Source organism: Lichenostomus cassidix, chromosome 19 (assembly GCF_008360975.1).
Source record: "Lichenostomus cassidix isolate B80296 chromosome 19, HeHo_3.0, whole genome shotgun sequence".
NCBI lineage: Eukaryota > Metazoa > Chordata > Aves > Passeriformes > Meliphagidae > Lichenostomus > Lichenostomus cassidix.
This window is the reverse complement of record NC_139499.1, coordinates 10,474,752-10,489,846: the sequence shown is the minus strand read 5'-3', so window position 1 is coordinate 10,489,846 and position 15,095 is coordinate 10,474,752. Positions and strand designations below refer to the sequence as shown.

The 15,095-nt window shown below is 57.0% G+C and overlaps 1 protein-coding gene across 5 annotated transcripts in view; it reads right to left on the bottom strand.

The window, feature by feature from the left end:
* RAP1GAP2 (RAP1 GTPase activating protein 2) overlaps nucleotides 1-12,781 on the bottom strand; it is a 52,674-nt gene extending 39,893 nt beyond the window's left edge. For 2 of the 5 annotated variants that reach the window (XM_085078637.1, XM_085078638.1), the window contains exons 1-2: nucleotides 12,637-12,781; nucleotides 10,017-10,133 (exon numbers count right to left, since the gene is read on the bottom strand). In XM_085078637.1, coding sequence (XP_084934763.1) covers nucleotides 10,017-10,133; nucleotides 12,637-12,686 — 167 coding nt within the window. In that variant the 5' untranslated portion in view covers nucleotides 12,687-12,781. Of the gene's footprint in view, nucleotides 1-1,438; nucleotides 1,644-7,887; nucleotides 8,088-10,016; nucleotides 10,134-12,636 lie in introns of those variants that run through there. The other 3 variants (XM_085078641.1, XM_085078642.1, XM_085078644.1) reach the window with 2 other exon arrangements.
* Nucleotides 12,782-15,095: the final 2,314 nt, after the last annotated feature.

Here is a 15,095-nt window from a genome sequence, read left to right as displayed (position 1 = left end):
GGCTCCCCCCGCACCTCCCACCATGCAGACACTAACATGGTGTCTAAAGGAAAGCCCATGTCCTGTTCCCCCAGCCCAAGTGCAACGGTGGCACAGCCCCCCAAAGCTGGCACAGTCCCCAACAGCCAGTGCAGCCCCCAACAGCTGGCACAGCCCCCACAAAGCCGGCAGATCCCATTTTCCTGAGTGACTCTCCAGCTCATGGTTTTCTTTCCCTGCAACTGCCAGAGCATAGCAGACAAAAACCAGAGCAAAGCCCAGCTGGCCCTGAATGCCCCTGCCAAGGAGGGTCACGGCTCTGCTCCACCGCAGCGGGAAGCTCCTATGAGCCCCCAGGGCAGTAGGGCAGCAGAGCCACTGCTTGCAACAGCGACTGCGGGGCAGAGCTGTCCAAGGACTTCGATTTGGCCACCACAAAAGGAGCCCACCATTCACAGCACTTATTTATACAGAAGTTTATCCAAGTGCTCCCTTCCCATCTGTATGTAAAGAAAGCACAATCCAGCCAAGGCAGCTCTGTTGGCTTCAGCGAAGCGTGCGCTCCATCCCAGGGGACTCTGCCGAAAGCCTCGGCGCACCAGCTGCCCTCCCACAGCCCTCACAGTTACTCAGCATTTCCCCCAGCCGGTCTCAAGCAGTTTCAAGTCCACGGCACCACATTCCTCTGAAAGCACCGGGGCTGCCATTGTCCATCCCAGCCCCTACAGCCACTGCGGAATGGGGAGTGGCAGAGCAACCTTCTGCCCCAAACACCCAACACCACTACAGCATCACAACCACACAGCACGGACTTGGAATAGGCATAAAACACCTCGGAGAGGAGACCTGAAGGGAAGGCAGAGGGAGAACAGTGTTGTTTTCTTAAGCAGTTCCCCTACAGATCAATACCTCTCAGAGGGAAGAGACAGGAGCAAACAGCCCCACTAAACTCGGGGTGCAGGCAGCAGCCGTGGTGCTCTGCTGAGGACAGACAAAGCATGGATGATTCATGGAGGTGCCAGTGGTGCTGGGAAGCTGCCCTGGACCAGGAGGGAGCTTGCTGCCTAGGTGCCAAAGGAGGCTGTAAGCATCGCTATCTGAGTGCAGGAGAAGCAGGCAGCAGGGCCTCAGTAGGGAGAAAAAGGAGCAGGGGCAGACACTCTTGGAGATAACGTGCCCACAGGAGCCCACCATGAGCCCCCAGGGAGGTGCCCTCACTGCCCGGCACCTGCGGGCTTTGCTAGGGTGGAGTTGTGCCAGGCTTCCTGCGGGCACAGGGGCAAGAAGGTCCTTCCCGACGCCCACATGCTCCTGTTGGCACGGGGCAGTGGGAAGGGCTCTGCCGGGAGGGCACGGCGCCACAGTGCATGCTGCTTCCTGCTTTGAAGCCACGGAGGGAAGGAAAGCTCCTCACATGGCTCCCAGCAGCGAGGGAAGGAGGGAAGGGGAAGGCACCCACCAGCCGTAGCCGCCGAAGGAGACGCTGCGCTTCCTCTGGAACATGCTGGTGGCTCGGTGCTGCCAGGGCGCTGTGGCTATGGGGACAGCGGCGATGGGACAGTGGCAGCTGTGTGGGGACAGCCGCAGCAGTGCTTCCTGCTGGCGTCGGAACTCTGTGCTGGGCTGGGGGACCCCAGCACGTCCCGGTCAGCCCCCCCAGCGCAGCAGCGCATGCACACGCGCACACACAAACACCACCAAAAAAGTCATTTCCTTTTCTTTTCTTGGCCGCAGGCTTTTCGCAACCTCACACTACAAATATCGTATTTCTCCTAATGGCAGGACCACCAGCAGTGCAGGGGCAGCAGGGCACAGTGTTGCCCACAAACATTGTGCACTGAGGCTGCCCTGGCCACTAAGGCCTGATCCAGAGGGTCACTGGTGGCAGCGTGGTGATCTGCCTCTTCCTCTCTGTCCCTGAAATGCCAGCACTGCAGTCACAGCACCAGCATGACTCCCTGCTACGGGAACATCCACCCAGCCCTCCACTGTCCCTCAGGGGAAATCCCACTAAAGGCATCAGACCTCAGTGAGCAAAAAGCCCCTCACATCACCTCTCATGGCAAACAAATCCCACGACCACAGAGCCCGGCAAGGCATCTCCCACCAGCTCCCATGCAGCCACCTTCCTCTGCCTTCCTTCCTCTGGTTCCCCAGCAGCTCTGTAATGCTGAAGTGACATCTGCAGCCTGACCACCACCCAAACTCCCCCTGTCCTTTAACAGCCAGGCTTCTGAAATCCCATGGAAATGGAAATGCTGACCTCTAGCTCGGTGTGAGCTCCCATCCATCATAAATCCCATGAAAACAGATGCTGTTCCCTGCACCACACTTTGGACATTGTAGAACCCCAGTTTCAGGGTTGGGCATGGTGCCCAGGTGCCCTCACCCCTTCCACCTCCCCAAACCAACCACCAGTGCCCACCTGCACCCACTCAGAGCTGGGCTGCTCCAGGGATCACCCTCCACCGGTCAAACTGAGCAGGAAGGGTGGGAATGCTGAGCAGCCCTCAGCAATCGAGAGGCAGAGAGAGGGAGCTCTGCTACCCTGGGGCCACAGTGCAACAGCAGAGCAGAGCCATGTGCTGCAGCCAGGATGGGATGAGCTGCTCAGCCACACAGCCTTTGCCATGCCCACGGGATCCAGGAGCCTCTGTCCCACAGCCACTGCAAAGCCTACAAAAAACCTCTGACTGCCAAGGTCCGGCCAGATTGGCTACAGAACACTCACCTCCCACCCTGGTGATCCAAGCCAACGCCTGGTGCAGACACACAGCATTCCCTTGTGCTGGCACTCCAGGCAGTGCTGGCTCCTGAGTCTGAGGTAGCTTTAGCCCAGCACTCTCATCCAAGCACCCAAACGCTTTAAATTGAGAGACATTTGAATTATGTCTGATGTGTGAAAGAAAGAGGTGGAGGGAGAGGGGGTATAGGGAGCTGGAGAGAGAAATCACTCCATTCCAGAGAAAAAACTTGGATTGAAATCCATCTATTTCAACTCCTACTTTTCTGCCCACAGCCTTAAAGGGATGAAATGATGGAAATTCTTTGAATTTTAGAGCTCTTAAGGACATTATTTTAAAAGAAAAGGGAAAAATGCTGCAGGCTTTGAAGCCATAATTCAGGTACTACAAAATATCTGGAGCAGACATTTGCTTGGAGCACGTTTGTTCCTGGCCTTCACGATCCATGTCAAAGCTCTGCATCAACAGCAGTGTGACGTTATCCTCTCACTTCATCTTCCCCCAGGTCATGTCTTCCTTACACTCCTCCCAGCTGATTTCTGCCCAGCTCAACTGAGCTGCTCACAATTAACATGCCTGAAAATAAAAGCTTCCAGACTCTGCTGCACATTGGAATGAGAGCTGGTGCAGCTGCTCCAGCATGGCCCTGCATGCAGAGGTGTGGGACAGGGAGTGATAGTGGCTGTGGGAAGCACTGACCTTAGCTGGTACCACATCAGGAACAGCTTGGAGAGTCCCAGAGAAATGGCCAGGTTTAGACTTTTCCCCCTGCACATCATCTACTGTGTCTTGTTCTGCTGCTTCGTGAACTCACATCTGCCACAGGTGACACAGAAGGGTGACAGGGACATGCAGCAAGGCAGGACCTGAGTGCTCTTTGCTGGGAGGTCACCCCAGTCAGCAGATCATAATCACTCCAGCAGCTCTTCCTTGTGTCATGTCTGTGCTAAAGCACAGAGTGACCCCAGGATTTCAGAGCACAGGAGGGCAGGACCCTGGTACAGCCATAGAGAAACATCTCCATTTCCCACTGCCCAGGAAGGTGTGGGCAGTCCCCACACAGGCCCACCTCACCCCACACCAGCGCCCAGGGATACCCATGGCTGGCAGTGGTGGAAATGGAGCTCTGCCTGCTCCCCATCCCCACACATCTGGCAGCCCCCCAGGGCCACATCAGCCAGGAGATGCAGGAGACAAATTGCATTTGAACAAGACAAAGTTAAAGATCCACCAAGGACCCAACCCCAGCTCCCGGGTACCACAGCACTGCCTGCCCAGCACCATCTCACCGCATGGCAGTGCCTCCAGAAATAGTCTCTGCAATGACATTTTCTCACTTCCCCTCTTCCCCCCGAGGTATTTCACACAGTTGGGCTCAAAAACAAAAGGGAAAAAAACCACTCCTCCTTTCAGATCAGGCACAGGCAAATCATAACCGAGCAGCCAAAATTAGGGAACAAAACCCTGGGGGAGGATGGCTCCTCGTACCATCTGCACCAGTCTAAATTAACATTGCCCAGGGGCCTCTGCCAGAATCAGGATCCCATTGCTCTGACCCAACCTGGTGAGCAGCCCCTGCCTACTGGGAACAGGGTGCCACACTGCTGTTGACACCCCAGAGCAGGATTGTGCCCAGCAAGGGCAGCGTGATTCGTCCCTTTCTTACTGGGGTAAGGGACTGATTGCATCATTAGTGCTTTAATATTGCCTGCAGCACTCTGAGGGCATTCAGCTTCCTATTATGATTCTAAAGAAGGTTGTGGGCACCCAGAAATATTAGATTTTATCCTGGCAGGAAGAACATGCCGTGCGCATCATCAGAGCAAAGAAAGAGAGTGTCCGAATTACCTCTGACTCAGTTCATGGAATATTTTTAACACTATTTTCTCCCCTTTATGGTACTGCTGAAGTGAAAAGAGAAACTAGATGTCTTAAATGCAACTTCCCACAAACCCCAGGTTGCTCTCAGGGGTGGCTCTTTACTGATCAACAGCCTCAGGCCAGAAGCACTGAGCTCCCTTGGCCACCACCCTTGGGAGGGGAGGCTGTGTGTCACCCAAGAGGAGAGCTTTGGACAAAGGACAGGAGAGGCAAGGAGAGTTCCCAGAGAAACCTTCCAGAGACCAAGGCCATGCACAGCCCAAGCTGCAAACCGTGCTCCAACTCCTTTTCCACATTCTTGAGGAGCCACTGATGGCTCACAGACTCATCCCTATGTCCAAAGTGATCTGATCACTCCTGCTCAGTTCTGTGGAATTGGCTACAAAACAGATCCTGGAGGAAGCCACCACTAGACCTGCAAAACAACACTTCTCAGACAGTGGTACAGAGGGATACTTACACCCAGATATGGCAGCACCAGCTTTTCCCAGCACCCAGCACAGAGGAGAGAACCACAGTACAGAGAGGAATGCAGGAAACCAACAGGAGCTAGTTGACAACCTGGCCCCTGTGCTGGCCAGGTGGCTGTGCCCCCCAAGCCCCACTGGTCTCTCCCACCATCACACGAACCAGCAGAGGGTTGCAGAGGGACATAGATCATGTCTTGCTGAAGCCCTGTATGCAGAAACTCATTACATGGGCTCCCAGGCTCATTGGATTCTCAGCCCACTGTGAATTTGATGTACATGGTTGCTTGTTTTCTCAAGTCCACTCATTTTAGAGTCCTACCTTGCTAGCAGATTTTCTGTGCCCGTTTTCTCCACCTGTTCCAAAGACCCCCTTCCCATGCAAGTGGAGCCTGAGGGAGGATGCTCCAGGGAAGCAGCAGAGGCTCACATCCACATGCACTGTGCCTCCCCAAGATCCAGCGGGAAGGTTCTCTGTGCATCCACACAATGCCCACGTGGGTGCCTTGCTCAGGATGCTCCGGAGGCAGGGCAGGCATCGCTGCCCCCACCGTGCTCCTGTCTGTGCCTGGTGTCATCCCTGCTGCAGGCAGGCGAGCAGCTGCCATGCCAGCACCAGGTCCCTGGGCACTGTCACCATGGCTACCTGCACATCCACTGCGCATCCCACACCGCAGCTCCCAGTCTCCACTGCATGGAGGAGCAGGAGCTCATCGCACGTTTGCCCAGCCAGTGCAGGGGCTGGTGGAGGGAGGATGCACTGGGGCAAACTTCCCACAAAAAACCTGTTCCCAGTGGCAGGTTGGCACTGGCAGCTGCGCCAGGAACCGGAGACGGTTTGGCCCAATTCACACAACAAACAAGGAGCGGGGAGGGAGGTGACTGCAGCCAATGAAGAAATTGTGGAGAGACAGAAAAAGAACAGCTTAAACTGAAAACCAGGGCTGGGAAAATGTGGGGGCAGGATGAAAGCATGGGAATGAGAGAGACCTGAACATGCTTTGGCTGGAAATCAGGAGGTTTCTAATCTTCAATACAAACAATCTCTGGAACAATTTCCTAATAACTGAAGTAAAGAAACAAAAAAACCCGAAACCCCTAACTGAGGCTCAGAATATTTGTGAAGATGTTACACAAGATGGAAAAATCTAGTGGAAGGTGTCCCTGTCCACGGGAGGGGGGTGGAACTGGATGATTTTTCAACTCAAACCATTCTGTGATTCCGTGATGCTCAGCAGGGCTCACTGACCCAGCACGTGTCCTTGCACCTTCCCCTGACAAGGGCCGTTCCTCCCAGACCCCCTGCCCTACACCCCAGCCTCGGCAGCACATGGGGAGTCAGTGGCTGCCTGAGGCCGAGCTGTGCTGATGCAAGGTCAGACCTCAGCAGCCTGGGCTTGGCTTCGAGGCCAAACCTGTGTGTGGTTCTCTCTGGACATTGCAAACAAGGAATACGGGGCTTGCACTTGAGCTGTTCCAAATCCCGCCACCTCTTGCCAACATCACTTATAGTTTTTGACCATTTTGGGCAGGTTTTGCAAGAGCTGGGCTGCACTCAAATCAGAGTCAAGAAACAGTCTTTCTGGTTTGACATCCAGCTTGGAGGCAGATGTTAACTCCAAGCAGGGATTCATCTACCCCCACAAAACTGCAAAACTGTCTGTGGAGAATGAGCTGTTTTTAGGTCCTGGAAAAAATGTCTCTCCTCCTGTTGCTGCTGAAGTCCTGTTCCTGTTTCCACAGCAGCTACTAACAACCACCAGAGCATCTGACCAGGTACACAACAGGCAGCAGCAGCAGAGGGCCTCTCTGAGCAGCTCTCAGGACCCAGCTACCATACAGATATGCTTAGGGATGAAGGGAAGGAAGAATGATAAAACAAACAAGCAAAGAAAAAAGCATTTTTGCTGCTATGGTTATTGTCCCTAGTGGGAGGAACCAGCAGCAGAGGGATAAGGCAGTATCTGTGAAATGTGGTGTGTGCATTGCCTGCTGCCTGCAATCACACTGCGTGTTGGATCTGAATTTAGACTCCTTGGCGTGATTCCAACCCTCAATAAAACGTGCCGTGTGGACAGATATTATGCCCCTTCTGCTACTAAAATAACAAGCAGTCTTAAACAAAACAGCAGCGCCCAGAGCATGCAGAAAACGGCAGAACCTGGCAGGATCCATCTCACACCCTGCATTCACCAGGGACGCAAGTGACATCTCACTCAGCCCTCACAGGCTCCGTGGAGCTCCACACCAGGCACACCGGGGCTCTGCCTGTGGGAATGAGCAGGGTGGCGGGAAATGCTCAGTCTGGTGAGCAGACATTGCAGTGCTTCCCTGTCAGGGATGAGTTGCAGCCTCCCACAGGGACAGCAGCAGACTGGCGTGGGGCGCAGGGAAGCTCAGACGTCCCTTTTCTGTGCAGACACCTGGGGCTCCCCAGCCAAGGAGGTACCTGGCGGAGGCAGGACAAAGCCCCTCGCATCCCACCGAGCCGCACCACCCCGACCCGCGGGGACAGCAGGCAGAGCCCCGCACGGACTGCTGGAAATTGCCTCCTCGAACGGTCAATATTTAAGAGCGGCGCTGGCAACCACTTCGCCGTCCTCCCACACACGGGTCCAGCTCCACAGGCCCCAGCCCAGAGCCCCCTTACAGCTCTGAGACCCCTTACAGCCCCGGTCCCGGCCCCAAGCCCCTGCCCTGGCACCGCAGCTCCGAAAGCAGACGGAGAAGCCGAGAGCCCCGAAGGCAGCTCCGCGGCCGGTCTGCCCGCGCTGGGCGAGTCCCGCGGGGCTCCCTAGCCAGGAGCACGTACGTACCGCCGAGGATGGAGCCCGCAGCCCCGCGCTGTGCCGCCGCTCGCTGCCTGCGGATCCCGCCGCGGTGCCGGAGCCGGCCCAGCGCGGGGCGGAGCGGATCGGTGCGGGGCGGTGCGGTGCGGGGAGATGCGAGGCCGGCCGGGGCGGGGCGGGGCGGATCGATGCGGGGCGCAGCGGAGCGGTGCGGTGCGGGGAGATGCGAGGCCGAGCGGCTCGGATCTGTGCGGCTCGGATCTGTGCGGCTCGGAGCGGATCGGATCGGATCGGAGCGGGGCGGAGCCGCGCGCGCTCCCCGCCCGCCGCCCCGGGATCCCGCAGCGCGCGCGAGCACCGGGGCTGGGGGACAGAGCCAGCCCTGCCCGGTGCCCTGCCCGGTGCCCTGCCCGGTGCCCCGCCCGGTGCCCCGCCCGGTGCCCTGCCCGGTGCCCTGTCCGGTGTCCTGCCCGGTGCCCTGCCCGGTGCCCCGCCCGGTGCCCTGTCCGGTGCCCTGTCCGGTGTCCTGTCCGGTGCCCTGTCCGGTGCCCTGCCCGGTGCCCCGCCCGGTGCCCCGCCCGGTGCCCTGTCCGGTGCCCTGTCCGGTGTCCTGTCCGGTGCCCTGTCCGGTGCCCTGTCCGGTGTCCTGCCCGGTGTCCTGCCCGGTGCCCTGCCCGGTGCCCTGCCCGGTGTCCTGCCCGGTCTGCGAGGCTGACAGGCGGTAACACACCTTCGGCGGGGCTCTCTCCTCACTGCCATCCCACGGGGCAGGAGGCGCAGCCCGCAGCGGCTCTGTGCCCCACAGCGGCTGCTCTTGCCGAGCCAGAGTTTGCACTTGGGCTGCCCTGGGAGACAAACATTTTGTCCCAGTAAGACACAGACAGACACCGCTCATAACTGGCCGCTAGTGTCCCACAGACTCTCCAGATGGCTCCAGGTAACTTCCCAGGCGGAAATTTCCAGGTAACCTTCCCTCTGGGAAATCGAACGAACCCAGTGAAATTAACCCAAACAGCATTTAACATTAATTATAAATTATGTTACATGCATTTCAGTTGCATGTGCTAAATGAAACGTGCATCAGGGTGAGGTTAACACAATCTCTGAAAGCAATTTGCAAAAATTAGTTAAAATCAATAAACAGTCATTCCAGTTTCTGGAAAGCCTCTCCAGCAGCAGGCAGAGGAATTCCCATTGCAGGAAGCAAATGGCAGTGGTAGGGGTGTATGCCATGGCCCCTGCTGAGAACAGCTGGCACCTTCCTCACGCTCCTAGAAATCTCTTCCAGGTGTGATTGTCACCTCCCTCCATCCCCACCCTGCTTGCTCTGCATGAAGAGTACCCACAGCCCTTCCTGTCCTGGGAAACCCAGGCCTTTTGGGTACCCCCTTCCTCTGCAGCCACCCTTCTGCTGTTATTCTTGTCCATGCAATTCCAGGCAGATAAATACTTCAGGGTTTTAAGGGCTCTTGGAACAAAACTGCTGCTGAAATGGAGAGGGAAAAGCTTTTAGCATCACAGCCACTCAGGGACTCGGCATGTTCCAGAGCTCTTTGCAGGCCGGAGAACAGATGCTGTGCTCTTGTGTGTCTGGAGGCCCACGAGGCTTTTATGTTAATGGTGTTTTATCATCAAACACAGGATGGGAACCAACAGCGATGCATATGCATCAGCAGGAAGAGCCATGGCACATGCCTGGGATGTGACTCCCAAGGGGAGATTTAAGCACCAAACAAAATCAGTGGATCAGAACAGATATTTTCCAATGATCACTGATGGCTGGGGGAAACACAGCCCCTGGCTCCCATCTGTTTTTTAAGTAAATCTCTCATGTGCTGCATGCATAAAGCAGATCCTCAACCAAAAGCATGGAGGGGGTTACAAGAAAAGTTTGGACAGGCAGGCAGTAATTTGTCCTTTCCTCTTCTTCAAACTAAACAGCTCTTACATGGTGTTTGCCACTCCTGGTGCACCTGCTGCACCTGGCACTTATTTTAAAGCAAAGCCCAAGATATTCATGTATCACAGGGCTCCCAGACAGGCTGGGGCTCAGGAGGCCTGTGTCAAAACCACGAGGGCTTGTGACAGAGCGAGCAGCAGGGGATGTGCCAGTGCTCCCTACAGTCCCCAGCCCTGCACCCAGCGGCCCCCCTTACCTGCTGGGGGAGCTCAGGTCTGCCCGGCTGACGATGCGGTGCTGGTGGGGTGAGTAGAGCCACTGGAAAGCTGTCAGTGTCCTCTCCTCAATGCGAAAGCGGCCTTCTCGCACGTACCTAAAAATAACATCAAGAGAGACTGAAATATTCATCAGCGCTGGATTGCGGGGAGGGAGCGGCAGGACACAGGAGCAGCTGCCTCGGCAGTGTCCCTCAGAGCTGCACATCCAAACCACCACGTTCCTCAGTGGGAGCAGAAAATTACTTTACAGCCCATCTGCCTGCATCCTGTGCCACCCCGGTTCCTCACTGCCCACCAGCCGATGTGCCCGTGGTCAGGTCTGGAACAGGCCATCCCTTGAGAGTGACCCCAGAGAGGGATCCCTGCACCCTCCAGATGGGTATCTGTGGGGCTGCTGCCAGCTGCAACCCGTGTACAGCCCCTGACCCGTGCAAGACCCTCAGATCAGACCCACAGGCACCAGTAGTCACCATGTTCAGAAAAGCAGAGCAAACATTTCCAAAGCAGCACCAGGGGACAGAGGTACAGCACCCCCTGCTCAGCACCACCATCCTGGGGCACAGCCTGCCCCCAACACCCACCCACCCCCCATACCAGCCCTGTCCCCAGGCTACCACTGCCTCCAAGGCCAAGCTAATGCCTTTCTAGCATCACTTCAATGTCAGACCAGATGTTGGGGCTTATTAAGTAATATTCAAGTGAATTGATGATTATTAATTCGATTAGAGGAGTATGGGTTCCCTGCTAAGTGAGCAAAACTCTGGTAACTGCAGTTGTTCCCATCTTTTGGAACAAAATCCTGCAGCCTGCCTCCATCCCAGCAGCCAGCTGAACTATGCACACACTCCTCTGAACATGAAATTTCATCAGCAAGTGATTAATAAGTTAAAGCCCCTGTAGTACTGCTTGGAGACACACGCACACACGGCTGCAGCATCCGTGAACCTCGGCCAGGGCTGAGGAGAGCTCATGTCCCTTCCTCTGCACATGGATGCTCCAGGAGGTTCATTCCCAACATTCACTGCAGGGATCTGGCCACACTGGATGGGGCCAGGGGGATGTACCACAGTGCTGTGAGCTGCTGCTGGGCTCTTGCCGCCTGTCTGAGCCCACTCAGCCCAGCCCAGCACTGTGGGGTCCTGTGGAGTGTGGCACAGTGACAGTGCAGGCACTGTGACTTCCCACTGCAGCTAAAGGAAACCTGAAAGGCTCCCTGAGCATCCCCAGCACAGAGTGACCTGCCAATTTTCCAGTTAAAAGCAACCAAGCATGGTGCAATCCCAGTGCTCCCTGCAGCTCTGGTACATGATAACCCTGCACAGAACAGAGGCAGGGAAGCCAGAATGTCCTTTGGGAAGGGGGGTGGGGTTGAGGCAGTGGGGATGCAGAACAGCCAGGCTAAGCAGCTGCTGGCTGGGTCTAAGCGAGTGAGGGAAAAAGTGTCCTTGGCTGAAAGGAAGGGGAGAAAGGGAGGGAGAGAGGGAAAAACAAACTTCAGTGACTCCCACTCTGCCTACTTGCCCGGGTTTGTGGGGCTCCCACCCCAGCTGGGGCTCTGGCACTGAGCCCCGGCCTGGCTTGGGCTCTGCTCCTGCCCAGGGGCTGCCGGGGCCAGCCTGGGCCACATCCCAGCGCTTCCATCAGCATCCCCACGGAGTCATCCAGCCACAGCCTGGCAGCATCGCCGCAGCGCCCTGCTCAAAAGTCACAAGCTTCGGACGTCACAAACTGCACAATTCAACATAAAAGAACACAGAGAAAGCTTGTTCCCAATGTCAGCTCGTCCCGGCTGCTCCGGGCACCGCCACTGCCCTGTTCCAAGCCCCAGAGTTCGGAGCAGCCTCAGCAGTCCACGCGTGTCCCTGGGACTCCCCCGGGGCGGGGGGACCCCGGCATCCCCGGCACGCTGCCGCTCCCACGCTTCCTCCTAAGTGGGCAGGACCCTTTCCCAAGCGCAAGAAGTCTTTGGGCTCCGACTCTTCCACCCCTACTGGATCCCTAATGCCAGCGATCCCCCTCCAAGCGCGGACCCACCCGCTCCCTGCACCTCCATGTGCCCCCCCGGCTGGGGCAGCCAGAACCCCCGCTACAGACAGATCCCCTGCTACAGCCAGAACAGCCCCTACAGACAGACCCCCTGCTACAGGCAGACCCCCCGCTACAGCCAGAACCCCCGCTACAGACAGAACCCCTGCTACAGACAGAACCCCCGCTACAGACAGAACCCCCGCTACAGGCAGACCCCCCGCTACAGCCAGAACCCCCGCTACAGACAGAACCCCCGCTACAGACAGAACCCCCGCTACAGACAGAAGCCCCGCTACAGACAGATCCCCTGCTACAGCCAGAACCCGCCCTACAGACAGAACCCCTGCTACAGCCGGGACCACGCGGCGCCCCTCGGAGCGTCCCGCAGAGTCCCAGATCCATGACGAGGTCCCGCGTCCCCTCAGCCCTACCCGGGGTCCCCCCAGCCCGGTTTCTCCTCCTTTCCCCCAGGCCAAAGCCCAGACCCCCCACAAACTGAGCCCCTGCGGGGCTCCCTCTGGGGTCCCCCTTCCCGAGACAGCCGGGACCGCCGGGCCCCGCCGCACTCACCAGCGCACCAGCTCCCACCGCCGCTCCCCCGCCGCCTTGCCGGAGGACATGCCGGGGGTCCCGCCGGGCGGGGGGCCGCAGACCCCGCTCGGAGCCCGCGGCGGCGGAGGTTCCTCTGCAGCGGCCCCGGGGCTGGGGCGGCGCGTCCGTTCCTGCGCTCCCGCCCCCTCCGGCGCCCGGGGTACCCGGGGCGGGAGCCTGGCCCGGGCAGGTGCGGGGGGGCCGAGCGCTCTGCCCGGTTATGTAAAGCGTTATGCAATGCCCCCCACCGGGGCAGCCCCGAGGGGCAGCCGGGAGGGGTACACAGTGCCCCCGATACCGCGCTGCGGACCCCCGAGTCTCCCACCGACCAGCTGGATCCCATCCGGGGCTCCAGGGAAAAGTCCGTTTTCCAGCCTTTTAAACACTTACAGCAAGTCCACGCCGAGCATCCCAAAGTGCCTCGGGAACAGCCAGCGGGGGAAGGAAACCCCAAAACGGGGCCCTGGCAGCCTGGCCTCGCCAAGCCCCCCACTCATCCAATCCCTCACAAGTGCCAGGGGTGAGTGGTGGCCACACCTGCACAGGCTGGGGGCTGGACTCTGCCCCTGGTTCTGTCACGGTCCTTGCTCGCTGTAAGAGCACCCACCCAACCCGCCCGGCAGAACCGGCACAACTGTTCTCCCATAAATTCTAAGTAAAACCTGTCTGAGCCGGAGCGTCCCTCCCAGAGCCCGTGGGCGCTGCGGGGGGCTCAGGAAGCAAACCACATGTGCAGTCAGGCGTTACTTCTAGGAGCTTTAAAGCACACTAAAAGCTGTTTATCAAAAGTGATGTTCTGGCCCTAAATTCTCACTTTTCTAATCTTTGAGAACTTAATTTCATAGCTCAGCAAATCTAGGTGCTGCATCCACAGTCCAACAGCTCCATTTAAAGCTAACAGCACTCACTACTCAAGAAAATTCACATTATTGGTTATTCTGAAGTCCTGCTGTTGTTGGGTGTAAATACATCTGAAGGACATTGATGCTTCCTCGCAGCTGGGGAGCAGAAGTTGCTTTGCCTGGGATGCTTATGATGGGATGGACTTGTGGGATGAGAGAGAGGCCAAGGAGTGGGCACAGGAGAGGCTGAAACTCCCTTCCTGCCTCTGGAGCCCAGGAGCTGACCCACTCCTACTTCAGCACAAGTTTTACAGACCTATTTAACAATAAAAGCAACTTTTATTGAAAAAGGTTCTAAAGTCATGAGAAAAATTTAAAATTGGACTGTTCATGTATCACATACACACTAACACAGATGAATAAATTGCATTGCTTAGCTCAAGCAAATACTCTTATGGGTAGATATTTTCCAGTCCCTGTGGAAATGTTAAGCTAATGTTAAATTTATTAAAACCCTCCAGCTTTTAGCCTTTAGACTTTAAGAAGCTTCTTATTAGGTTCTTCAAAGCAATTAGAAGGCACACACACACACTACATTTCAATTAGGTTGAAAAATAATATCTGAGGCAAAGTTAAACTCATTTTTAAGTTAAATGCAAAAATCCCCCTAATAATTAACGGGAGGATGGGGGGGGGCGGGGAAATCTCTGGTCTCAAAGAGCTCCCGTAGTCACCCTGGAAGGACACAGCATACAGGATAACTCCAGTGCACATGGGATGCAGCTCCATTGGGAATCAGCTCTTTGGTCCAGGAATCAGTTACTCCCGAAGGGATCTGGGCTTGCCCGGTGTAGGGCCTTGGCCACAGTTAGAGCTGCGGGCAGGTCCATCCCTCAGCTCCTGCGGCAGCCCTAACACTCCTACTCACAAACACACATACACATAAACACACGCACACACACGCATATACACCGACACGAACACGCAGTGCCGCACGGGTGCTGCCCATAGCGCTGCCGATGCCAGTACCGGTGATCCTTACCGCTGTCGGTACCGCTGTCCACACCGGTGCCGCTGCCGGTGCCCGTGCCCGTGCCGGTGCCGCTAGAGGTCAGTGCCAGCACGGAGCAGCAGCAGCGGCAGCGCCGGAGCTCAGCCCCGCTCGGAAGAGCTGACGCCCGCAGCTCCATCCGCAGTGCCTGCATCCCTTATCCTATATCTCCGCATCCCGCGCACTTCATCCCCACATCTCGCATCCCTGCAACCTCCACCAGCCTCGGACCAGGGGAAAAGCCGCGTTGCTGCAGCACACCCTGGCGCTGAGGCACTTCGTGGGTCTCCCCACGTCTGCTGCCCTCACTGCCACCCCGCTGCACGCCGGGGTCACCGTGAGCAGGGGCTGCCAGCGCTCTCACTGGGACAGAGCGCTCAAGGCAGTGAGATGTCTTCCTCTGCCCAACAGCCTCTGGAGCTCAGTCATGCATCTGAGCCGGCAACAGAATTCAGAATTCAGCAATTCCTTCTGAATTGGTATTCCTGCCATTTTTGCCTCATTATGTTGCAACCTTAGATTTGTTTGAGAAGCAGCTCCTGTCT